The sequence below is a fragment of the Oncorhynchus clarkii genome, chromosome 30 (genome assembly GCF_045791955.1).
Source record: "Oncorhynchus clarkii lewisi isolate Uvic-CL-2024 chromosome 30, UVic_Ocla_1.0, whole genome shotgun sequence".
NCBI classification, from domain to species: domain Eukaryota; kingdom Metazoa; phylum Chordata; class Actinopteri; order Salmoniformes; family Salmonidae; genus Oncorhynchus; species Oncorhynchus clarkii.
In genome coordinates this window covers 32,501,363-32,513,826 of record NC_092176.1, presented here as the reverse complement: position 1 = coordinate 32,513,826, position 12,464 = coordinate 32,501,363, and the positions used below count along the sequence as shown (strand labels likewise).

The following is a 12,464-nucleotide window of genomic DNA, read 5'->3' as shown; positions in this document are numbered from 1 at the left end:
CACAAAACAACTTCGTAACTATCAGCTAGATATCTGTAAATCGTAATAATGTAGCTTACCAGATAGTTTAACTTCTTATGGCTGCAGGGGCAGTATTGTGTAGCTTGGATGAAAGGTGCCCAGAGGTGCCCAGAGTCAACGGCCTGCTCCTCAGTCCCAGTTGCTAATATATGCATATTATGATTAGTATTGGATAGAAAGCACTCTGGATTTTCTAAAACTGTTTGAATGATGTTTGTGAGTATAACAGAACTTATATGGCAAGCAAAAACCTGAGAAGAAATCCAAACAGGAAGTGGGAATCTGAGGTTGGTCGATTTTCAACCCAGCTCCTATTGAATTCACAGCGGGAAATGGAGGAAGTTGCACTTCCTAGGGCTTCCACTAGATGTCAAACTTCGTTAGAAACTTGAATGAGGCTTCTACTATGTTGTGGAGCTGAATGAGAGCTGAATGAGCCAGGTGTCTGGCAGAGAAACAAGGGCTGGTCATACGCAATTCACATAGCGACCTGCGTTCCATGGCTTCTCTACACACAAAGGAATTCTCCAGTTGGAACTTTATTGAAGATTTATAATAACAAGACCCTAAAGATTGATTCTATTCTTAGTTTGACAAGTTTCTTTGACCTGTAATATAACTTTTTGAAGTGTTCGTCCGACGTTCGGATGGACCTACACGAGCGTTTGGATTTGTGTACTAAACACACTAACAAAAGTAGGTACTTGGACATAAATAATGGACATTATCGAACAAATCAAGCATTTATTGTGGAACTAGGAATCCTGGGAGTGCGTTCTGATGAAGATCATCAAAGGTAAGGGAATATTTATAATGTAATTTCTGATTTCTGTTGACTCCAAAATTGTATTTATTTTCTGTGCGCCGTCTCAGATTATTGCATGGTTTGCTTTTTCCTTCAAGTTTTTTTGAAATCTGACATAGCGGTTGCATTAAGGAGAGGTATATATATAATTCCATATGTATAACTTGTATTCTCACCACAAGCTTTTGAACTGTAGTGTAAAACCATATTTGTTCATCAAAAATTGTGAATAACTCACCACAGATTAATGAGAAGGGTGGCTTGAAGGATGCACATAACTCTGCAATGTTGGGTTGTGTTGGAGAGAGTCTCAGTCTTAAATCATTTTCCACACACAGTCTGTGCCTGTATTTAGTTTTCATGCTAGTGAGAGCCTAGAATCCACTCTCACATAGGTATATGGTTGTAAAGCACGTCAGTGTCTAAACAACGAGATTTGCAAAGCAAGAAACTCTGAGCGCAGCCCTATCCAGAAATCTGGCAGTTGCTTCCGATTTAATTTTAATTTTCACAGAACCGTTGTTGCAATTTTAATGAGGCTCTCTTGTTCAGATATCGGTAAGAGGACTGGAGGCAGGGCCTGAAAGGGATAACGAATCCAGTTGCTTGTGTCATCTGTTTCGGGAAAGTACCTGCATAATTGCACACCCAGCTCACTCAGGTGCTTCGCTATATCAAATTTGACATTGTCTGTAAGCTTGAGTTCATTTGCACATAAAAAAATCATACATTGATGGAAAGACCTGCGTGTTGTCCTTGTTAATGCAGACAGAAAAGAGCTCCATCCTCTTAATCATAGCCTCAATTCTGTCCTGCACATTGAATATAGTTGCTGAGATTCCCTGTAATCCTAGATTCAGATCATTCAGGCTAGAAAATACATCACCCAGATAGGGTAGTCATGTAATTCTTCCTCAACAAAGAGGGTAGCATATTTCAACCCTCGTCCTTTTGTTTGATTTATTCCGTTCATATATATCCAAATGTCAATTTATAAAGTGCGTTTGATCCAGAAAAAAACAGCTACCAAAATGCGTAACGTCACTATAAAATATTTCAAACGTTGCCTATAAACTTTGCCAAAATATTTCAAACTACTTTTGTAATACAACTTTAGGTATTTTTAAACGTGAATAATCGATCAAATTGTAGACGGGTCTATCATTGTTCAATACAGGAAGACAACAAATCATGCTATTTTTCACATCTTGTGCACTCTCAACAGTGTTACCCAGTTCCTAGATGGCAGTACTTCTTAATTGCACAAATGAAGAACCTCAACCAAATTCCAAAGACTGGTGACATCCAGTGGAAGTGGTAGGAACTGAAAACCAGTTCCTAAGAAATATCGTTTGCCAACGAGGACTCACTGAACAGACAGAGACCTAAAACAAAATTCTGAATGGTTAGTCCTCGGGGATTTGCCTGCTACATAAGTTCTGTTATACTCACAGACATGATTCAAATAGTTTTAGAAACTTCAGAGTGTTTTCTATCCAAATCTACTAATAATATGCATATCTTAAATTCTTGGCATGAGTAGCAGGAAGTGGAAATTGGGCACGCTATTTATCCAAAAGTGAAAATGCTGCCCCCTATCCCAAAGAGGTTAATTGATCCGCCATAAACGTAACAGACATATACCAGGAGCTGTGCCAGGCCCACCAAGTCTGTTGACTCATTCAGCTGTAACACATAGAATTCACTGGCTTAGATGCGAAGCAGTAGTTGTTTCAAAACATCTCCTGTCATGTCACTGATGTGTCGTTAAACATTTTTTTTTTAATGTTAAGGCATTCTCTGTATAGTTTTTTTGGCCTTTTCCCCCAGCATTGTCCCAGCCATATGCGCGGCAGCAGGAAGAATTAAGTCCTCTACAATAGTATGGGGTTTGCCTGTCCTAGCCGCTTGGTAGCTCACCATATAAGACGCTTCTAGCCCCTTCTTATTAACGGTATCTGTTGCTTTTATAAATGTGTTACTTCTCAAATTCATTTTTATTCTCGTTCAAAAAACTCCAGTGGCTTATTTTTGAAATTGTCATGTTTCCTTTCTAAATGTGTGAAGGTTTACCGTGAGAGAGTAACAGTGAATGTGATTGGATGTTAATTATATGACTAGGCTACCTGTGTTTGACATTGTATTATTTCCCTGAAAACTGGATGGTTACATTTTTGGGGGGGCAGTGAAACAAGGCTTCTCAGGCGAGAAAAAAAACTCACCCAAATGTATAAATATATAAATATAAATAATATATAAATATAAATGTACTGTTTGAAAATGTGAAGATTTTGTTTTATTTTGTAAAAAATGGCGTAACCCCGACAGCATTGCGCATACCCCAGTTTGGGAATACCTGGCCTACATGATTAAATGAAGGTCATGCATCAATACTGTCTTTTTTCTCTCTCCCTCTCTTTCTCTCTCTCCCTCCCCCTCTCCCTCTCTCTCTTTCTCTCTCTCTCCCTTTGTCCTCTCCCTCTCTCTCTTTCTCTCTCTCTCCCTTTGTCCTCTCTTTCTCTCTCTCCCTCCCCCTCTCCCTCTCTCTCTTTCTCTCTCTCTCCCTTTGTCCTCTCTTTCTTTCTTTCTTTGTACATGCAGTGCATCAAAAAGAGTATGTAATGCAACCAGCGCATCAACCATCTTCACTGTTTGATGTTTAACCTGCATGAATTACTAGCATTATTTTAACAGGAGCTGTATTACAGTCGTTCACATTACAGTGTGATAGATATGATGGTGTAGTACTAAGTGACATTCAGTAGGGTTAAAGCATCTGAAAGCTTTAGTAAGTCAGGCAGCTGACAATTTGCTTTCAACGCCCAAAGAAACTTTCCCTTGGCTCATCTTCTCATGGTTTTATGCAAACTTCTCGCCGCACTGCTGACATCAATTTACCCCTGAAAGCTACGGCATTGGCACATTACGATACAGACACATTTTTAAAACAACCGCTGAGTGAGGGAGAGAGGATAGCGTTAGAGAAGTCATGTACTTCACGCAGCACCTGATTGGCATACAGAAATGCAGGTTTTTATATGATCCTGTAGCACCTAGGTTTTCTGCTATTTCTTTGTTATCTATGACCGTGAATAGGAGAGGGGAGCGAGGGGTGTGGTTATGGGTGTAGTGATCTGCTGTTATGAAGATATTCCGGTGTTGAACCCTGCAGTGCGTCCCCAGAAACTATTTCACACTGATGGGTCCAGAGTGCGGGGATGGATGGGAATCGGAGACACTCTCCACTATCATATACCCCAACTCCTTATTTTTGTCTGGTCTTGTCTTCTCCCCTCGCCGACATGTTCAAAGTGTGTTCATAAGAGGATAACTTTGTGTGTGTTAACAGCTATAAATTAATGATAAGATTTGTGAATTCCAGTGTTTCTTTCTCTACTGAGTATACTCACACACCCAGTCTGTATGAAAGGGGAAGCTGATAATATGGCCTTGCCTATTGGAGTTCTGTCCATTCTGTCTTCATTGAAGAGGGATGGGGAGACGAGGGTCTCCAGATGATAAGGCAAGTTATCCCAGGGTCCCAGAGAGGGTCTCCAGATGATAAGGCAAGTTATCCCAGGGTCCCAGAGAGGGTCTCCAGATGATAAGGCAAGTTATCCCAGGGTCCCAGAGAGGGTCTCCAGATGATAAGGCAAGTTATCCCAGGGTCCCAGAGAGGGTCTCCAGATGATAAGGCAAGTTATCCCAGGGTCCCAGAGAGGGTCTCCAGATGATAAGGCAAGTTATCCCAGGGTCCCAGAGAGGGTCTCCAGATGATAAGGCAAGTTATCCCAGGGTCCCAGAGAGGGTCTCCAGATGATAAGGCAAGTTATCCCAGGGTCCCAGAGAGGGTCTCCAGATGATAAAGAAAAATACCCCAGGATCATAGAGAGGAAAGCACACGCTCCAGACTGTTAGTAGACCTCAGGGCCCCAGACTGGAAATGAAACATATCTTAATAATTGATGAACTATGTATGGATCATTCCTCAGCCGCCACATATTGGTTGCTTTGTTCAGGGTCATTTAAGTCTGCACAATCAATACTTTCAATAATAAACATAAAAACCGAGAGACAGAGAGAGATATATAGATATAGATATAGATTAAATGGAGAACACAAAGGGGTCTGTGGTTTGTGTTTGTGTGACCTGTGTTTGATAATGGTGTTTTTCCTAACCTTGACCTGTTCTGTTTACTCACATCTCTGCTAATAGCCAGTCTATTTGGAGAGCCTGCACTGTCTGTTGGTCGGTCTGTCTGTCTGAAAACCATCCTGCATTAACACTGCTTTAGAGCCTTTCAATCAGAGAGTGAGTGAGAGAGAAAGAGAGAGAGAAAGAGAGGGAGAGAGATGCAGAGAGAGAGAGAGAAAGAGAGAGAGAGAAAGAGAGAGAGAAATAGAAGGAGAGAGAGAGGGGTTGCTAATGGATTTATTGGAATGATACCAGTTATTCATTATTTTTGGCTGTTGGAAAATTAACAGAAAGAAAGAGTGACAGTAGGACTAGAGAGGGAGAGGAGAGGGAGGACAGATGGAAGAGAGAAGGAGGAGAGAGGGACTAGAGAGAGAGGTGAGAAGGACAAGAGAGGGAAGAGAAGGGAGTACAGAGAGACAGGGACTAGAGAGGGAGGACAGATGGAGGAGAGAGGGACTAGAGAGGGCAGAGAGAAGGACAAGAGAGGGAAGAGAAGGGATAACAGAGGGAGGAGACAGGGACTAGAGAGGGAGGACAGATGGAGGAGAGAGGGACTAGAGAGGGAGGAGAGAGGGACTAGAGAGGGACTAGAAAGGGGGGAGAGAAGGACAAGAGAGGGAAGAGAAGGGAGGACAGAGGGAGTAGAGAGGGAGGAGACAGGGACTAGAGAGGGAGGACAGAGGGACTAGAGAGGGACTAGAAAGGGGGGAGAGAAGGACAAGAGAGGGAAGAGAAGGGAGGACAGAGGGAGTAGAGAGGGAGGAGACAGGGACTAGAGAGGGAGGACTGAGAAAGGAGAGAGGGACTAGAGAGGGAGGACAGAGGAAGAAGGGAGGGACAAGAGAGGGGGGGCCATGGGACTAGAGAGGGAGGAGACAGGGACTAGAGAGGGAGTACAGAGGAAGGAGGGGGGGACTAGAGAGGGAGGACAGAAGGGGGACAGAGGGAGTAGAGAGGGAGGAGAGAGGGACTAGTGAGGGGGGACAGAGGGACTAGAGGGAGGACAGAGGGACTAGAGAGGGAGGACAGAAGGAGGAGAACTGGACTAGAGAGGGGGGAGATAAGGACTAGAGAGGGACTAGAAAGTGAGGACAGAGGAAGGAGAGGGGGACTAGAGAGGGACTAGAGAGGGAGGAGAGAGAGACGAAAGAGGGACTAGAGAGGGACTAGAAAGGGAGGACAGAGGAAGGAGAGAGGGACTAGAGAGGGGGACAGAGAAGGGAGAGAGGGACTAAAGAGGGACTAGAAAGGGAGGACAGAGGAAGGAGAGAGGGACTAGAAAGTGAGGACAGAGGAAGGAGAGGGGGACTAGAGAGGGACTAGAAAGGGAGGACAGAGGAAGGGGAGAGAGACTAGAGAGGGACGAGAGAGGGACTAGAGAGGGACTAGAGAGGGAGGACAGAGGAAGGAGAGAGGGACTAGAGAGGGGGACAGAGGGACTAGAGATGGACTAGAGAGGGAAGAGAGCAGGACAAGAGAGGGAGGAGAGCAACTGCCATCTGGAATAATAGCCTGTGGACAGCATTAACTGATCACTGGATGGATGTTTGCTAATGTAAGTGGATGGCTTATCTCTCTCTCTGTGTGTACGTGTCTGTATGTGTGCATGTGTGTGTGTCTTTGGATACACATTGGATAAGTCACTGCAAATGCATTGCTGTTCCTCAGCCTCAACCCCAGACTCAGCCCCAACCCCAGAATCAGCCCCAACCCCAGACTCAGCCCCAACCCCAGCCTCAGCCTCAACCCCAGCCTCAGCCCCAACCCCAGACTCAGTCCCAACTCCAGACTCAGTCCCAACCCCAGACTCAGTCCCAACCCCATGCTCAATCCCAACCCCAGACTCAGTCCCAACCCCAGACTCAGCCCCAACCCCAGACTCAGCCCCAACCCCAGACTCAGCCCCAACCCCAGCCTCAGCCCCAACCCCAGACTCAGCCCCAACCCCAGACTCAGTCCCAACCCCAGACTCAGCCCCAACCCCAGGCTCAGCCCCAACCCCAGACTCAGTCCCAACCCCAGCCTCAGCCTCAACCCCAGACTCAGCCCCAACCCCAGCCTCAGCCTCAACCCCAGCCTCAGCCTCAACCCCAGCCTCAGCCCCAACCCCAGCCTCAGTCCCAACCTCAGCCTCAGTCCCAACCCCAGCCTCAGTCCCAACCCCAGACTCAGTCCCAACCCCAGCCTCAGTCCCAGCCTCAGTCCCAACCCCAGACTCAGCCTCAGTCCCAACCCCAGCCTCAGTCCCAACCCCAGCCTCAGTCCCAACCCCAGCCTCAGCCTCAACCCCAGCCTCAGCCTCAGTCCCAACCCCAGCCTCAGTCCCAACCCCAGCCTCAGTCCCAACCCCAGCCTCAGCCTCAGTCCCAACCCCAGCCTCAGTCCCAACCTCAGACTCAGCCCCAACCCCAGCCTCAGCCCCAACCCCAGCCTCAGCCTCAGTCCCAACCCCAGCCTCAGTCCCAATCTCAGACTCAGCCCCAACCCCAGCCTCAGTCCCAACCCCAGCATTTTAGCATTTTACGTCCAGATAATCTGCATGCTGGACACATTGCCCTAATCCAATGTTTTAATCAGATGTTTTTTGTAATGTTTTTGTATGTGAGCTGTGTCCAATCCAGTTCATTATGGAGAACACATTTTGAGAAACTGCAGTTGATGTGTGTGAGGTATGTTTGAGCTGGTGTTTTGACATCATGTCTTCTTGGCATAATAGAACCAATAGAGATAGGATCAGAGTGAAAAGGTCAACATAGCCATCTGCAGTTAATACTGCAAAGAGAGAGATAGAAGGAGAGAGATTGAGATTGGGGAAGAGGAATGAGAGAGAGAGAGAGAGATAGAAGGAGACAGATGGAGATGGGGAAGTGGAATGAGAGAGAGAGAGAGATAGAAAGAGAGAGATGGAGATGGGGGAAGTGGAATGAGAGAGAGATAGGAGAGAGATGAGATGGGGCAAGAGGAATGAGAGAATGATAGAATAAGACAATGGCTCAAATAAATCAAATGTTCAATTAGATCTGTTCATCACCATCCACGCGTTTCGACCAGGTTTATCCTCTCTTTGTCTCCCTCCCCCAGTCCGTCTACCTCTCAATTAAATTCAAGGGTCTTTATTGGCATGGGAAACATATGTTAACATTGCCAAAGCAAGTGAGGTAGATAATATGTCTCCCTACCTCTCACCATCTCCCTCCCTCTCACCATCTCCCTCCCTCACTCCGTCTACCTCTCTCTGTCTCCATCCCTCTCACCATCTCCCTCCCTCCATCTCCCTCCCTCACTCCGTCTACCTCTCTCTGTCTCCCTCCCTCTCACCATCTCCCCCCTTCTCACTGTCTCCCTCCCTCCATCTCCCTCCTTCTCACTATCTCCCTCCCTCTCACCATCTCCCTCCTTCTCACCGTCGCCCTCTCTCCATCTCCCTCCCTCTCACCATCTCCCTCCTTCTCACCATCTCCCTCCCTCCCTCCATCTCCCTCCCTCCCTCCATCTCCCTCCCTCTGCTACCTCCCTCTGCTACCTCTCTCTGTATCCCTCCCTCTCACCATCTCCCTCCTTCTCACAGTCTCCCTTCCCCCTCCCTCCCTCCCTCCTTCCGTCTACCTCTCTCCGTCTCCCTCCCACCGTCTCCCTTCCTCCCACCATCTCCCTCCCTCCCTCCTTCTCCCTCCCTCCATGCCCCTCCTCCCTCCGACTCCCTCCAGCTATAGACAGTGTGTATCTAAATCCATCTAAAGACATTGTGTGTATCTAATTCCATCTATAGACAGTGTGTGTATCTAATTCCATCTATTGACAGTGTGTGTATCTAATTCTGTCTATAGAGAGTGTGTGTATCTAATTTCATCTATAGACATTGTGTGTATCTATGTCACGTTCTGACCTTTATTTCCTTTGTTTTGTCTTTATTTAGTATGGTCAGGGCATGAGTTGGGATGGGCAGTCTGTGTGTTTTTCTATGTTGGGGTTTTGAGTTCAGCCTAGTATGGTTCTCAATCAGAGGCAGGTGTCGTTAGTTGTCTCTGATTGAGAATCATACTTAGGTATCCTGGGTTTCACTTTTAAGTTGTGGGTGTTTGTTTTCCGTTTGTGTGTTTGTTGCCACACGGTACTGTTTCGGTTTTCGTTCATGTTCACGTTTATTGTTTTATATTTCATAGTGTTCAGTTTATATCTTATAATAAATGTCATGGACACTTACCACGTTGCGCATTGGTCTTCCGATCCTTCTCGCTACTCCTCCTCAGAAGAGGAGGAGGAATGCCGTTACAGAAACACCCAACAACAAAGGACCAAGCAGTGTGGCAGCAGGCAGCAGCAGCACGAGAGGCAGCGATACCTGGAGAACTGGACTTGGGAGGAGATTTTGGACGGCGATGTTCCCCTCTGCCCGAAAGCAGAGCTGGAGGCAGCGAAAGCAGAGAGGCGCCGGTATGAGGAGGCAGCACGGCAGCACGGCTGGAAGCCCGAGAGGCAACCCCAAAATGTTCTTGGGGGGAGGTACACGAAGAGTATGGCGAAGCCAGGTAGGAGACCTGCGCCAACTTCCCGTGCTTACCGGAGAGAGAGAGGGACCGGGCAGGCACCGTGTTATGCGGTGGACCGCACAGTTTCCCCAGTGCGTGTGCATAGCCCAGTGCGGTACATTCCAGCTCCTCGTATCGGTCGGGCTAGAGTAGGCATCGAGCCAGGTGCCAAAAAAGCCGGCTCTACGTATCTGGTCTCCAGTGCGTCTCCTCGGGCCGGCGTACATGGCACCAGCCTTACGCATGGTGTCCCCGGTTCGCCAGCACAGCCCAGTGCGGGCTATTCCACCTCGCCGCACAGGCCTGGCTACGGGGAGCATTCAACCAGGTAAGGTTGGGCAGGCTCAGTGCCACCTCCACACACCAGCCCTCCGGTGGCAGCCCCCCGCACCAGGCTTTCTCTCCGTCTTCTGCCTACAGGTGTTCCCGCCTGTCCAGCGCTGCTAGAGCCTTCCTCCTCTCCAGCGCCGCCAGAGTCTCCCGTCTGTCCTGAGCCGCCAGAGTCTCCCGTCTGTCCTGAGCCGCCAGAGTCTCCCGTCTGTCCTGAGCCGCCAGAGTCTCCCGTCTGTCCTGAGCCGCCAGAGTCTCCCATCTGTCCTGAGCCGCCAGAGCCGCCAGTCTGTCCTGAGCCGCCAGAGCCGGCAGTCTGTCCTGAGCCACCAGAGCCACCAGTCTGTCCTGAGCCAACAGAGCCGTCAGCCAGCCAGGAGCCGCCAGAGCCGTCAATCTGCCAGGAGCCGCCAGAGCCGTCAGTCAGCCAAGAGCTATCAGAGCCGTCAGCCAGCCAGGAGCCGCCAGAGCCGTCAGCCAGCCAGGAGCCGCCAGAGCCGTCAGCCAGCCAGGAGCCCCCAGAGCCGTCAGCCAGCCAGAAGCCGCCACAGCCGTCAGTCAGCCAGGCGATGCCAGAATCGCCCTTCACTCCGGAGCTGCCGGAGTCTCCCTCCTGTCCGCCGCTGCCGGAGTCGCCCACCTGTCCGGCGCTGCCGGAATCTCCCGTCCATTCGGGACCCATTTCTAGGGTCACCAGTCCGAGGTCGGCGGCGAGGGTTGTCGCTCATAAGAGGCCATGGAGGCGAACAATGAGGCGGAGAAAAACTGTGGTGAAGTGGGGTCCACGTCCCACGCCAGAGCCGCCACCGCGGACAGACGCCCACCCAGACCCTCCCCTATAGGTTCAGGTTTTGCGGCCGGAGTCTGCACCTTGGGGGGGGGGGGGGGGGTACTGTCACGTTCTGACCTTTATTTCCGTTGTTTTGTCTTTATTTACTATGGTCAGGGCGTGATTTGGGGTGGGCAGTCTATGTGTGTTTTTCTATGTTGGGGTTTTGAGTTCAGCCTAGTATGGTTCTCAATCAGAGGCAGGTGTTGTTAGTGGTCTCTGATTGAGAATCATACTTAGGTAGCCTGGGTTTCACTTTTGAGTTTTGGGTGTTTGTTTTCTGTGTGTTTGTTGCCACACGGTACTGTTTCGGTTTTCGTTCATGTTCATGTTTATTGTTTTATATTTCATAGTGTTCAGTTTATATCTTATAATAAATGTTATGGACACTTGCCACGCTGCGCATTGGTCCTCCGATCCTTCTCGCTACTCCTCCTCAGAAGAGGGGGAGGAATGCCGTTACAATCTAATTAATCTATAGACAGTGGGTATCGAATTCCATCTATAGACAGTGTGCATTTAAATACAACTATAGGCAGTGTGTGTATCTAATTCCAGCTATAGACATTGTGTGTATCTAATTCCGTCTATAGACAGTGTGTATCTAATTCCATCTATAGACAGTGTGTGTATCTAATCTAATTCCATTTATAGACATTGTGTGTATCTACTAACATCTACAGACAGTGTGTGTATCTAATTTCGTCAATAGACATTGTGTGTATCTAATTCCATCTATATTTATTTATCCGTTATTTTACCAGGTAAATTGACTGAGAACACGTTCTCATTTGCAGCAACGACCTGGGGAATAGTTAAGGGGTAGAGGAGCGGGATTAATGAGCCAATTGTAAACTGGGGATTATTAGGTGATCGTGATGGTTTGAGAGCCAGATTGGGAATTTAGCCAGGACACCGGGATTAACACCCCTACTCTAACAATAAGTGCCATGGGATCTTTAATGACTTCAGAGAGTTGAGACACCCGTTTAACATCCCATCCGAAAGACGGCACCCTACACAGGGTAGTGTCAACAATCACTGCCCTGGGGCATTGGGATATTTTTTTTAGACCAGAGGAAATAGTGCATCCTACTGGCCTTCCAACACCACTTCCAGCAGCATCAGGTCTCCCATCCAGTAACTGACCAGGACCAACCCTGCTTAACTTCAGAAGCAAACCAGCAGTGGTATGCAGGGTGGTATGCTGCTGGCATAATATAGACAGTTATAGACAGTGTGTATCGAATTCCATCTATAGACAGTGTGTGTATCTAATCTAATTCCATCTATTGAGAGTGTATATCAAATTCTGTCTATAGACATTGTGTGTGTCTAATTCTGTCTAAAGACATTGTGTCTATCTAATTTCATCAATAAACAGTGTGTATCTATTTCCATCTATAGACATTGTGTGTATCTAAATCCATCGATAAATAGTGTGTATCTAATTCCGTCAATAGGCAATGTGTGTATCTAATTCCCTCTATAGACATTGTGTGTATCTAATTCCCTCTATAGACATTGTGTGTATCTATTTCCATCTATAGACATTGTGTGTATCTAATTCCATATATAGACATCGTGTATCTAATTCTGTCTATAGACAGTGTGAGTATCTAATTCCATCTATAGACATTGTGTGTATCTATTTCCATATAAAGACAGTGTGTATCTCATTCCATATTTAGACATTGTGTGTATCTAATTCCGTCTGTATCTAATTTTGTCTATAGACATTGTGTGTATCTA

The 12,464-nt window shown here is 47.3% G+C and overlaps 1 protein-coding gene across 1 annotated transcript; it reads right to left on the bottom strand.

Annotated features, from left to right (window-relative positions):
* Positions 1 to 9,736: 9,736 nt before the first annotated feature.
* LOC139389526 (sericin-1-like) lies at positions 9,737 to 10,565 on the bottom strand. The gene is made up of 2 exons (XM_071136346.1): positions 10,242 to 10,565; positions 9,737 to 9,763 (listed from the first exon to the last, which is right to left on the bottom strand). The coding sequence occupies exons 1-2, from the start codon at positions 10,563 to 10,565 to the stop codon at positions 9,737 to 9,739; spliced, it is 351 nt and encodes a 116-aa protein (XP_070992447.1).
* Between the last annotated feature and the right edge of the window lie 1,899 nt (positions 10,566 to 12,464).

Excerpts from the sequence above, each read along its gene's own strand:
- LOC139389526 (XM_071136346.1), bottom strand. The coding sequence starts at position 10,565 with ATGGGTCCCGAATGGACGGGAGATTCCGGCAGCGCCGGACAGGTGGGC. Across the intron at positions 9,764-10,241 it reads CCTGGCTGGCTGACGGCTCT|GAGACGCACTGGAGACCAGA; the intron begins GTTGGCTCAGGA and ends CGCCGGCCCGAG.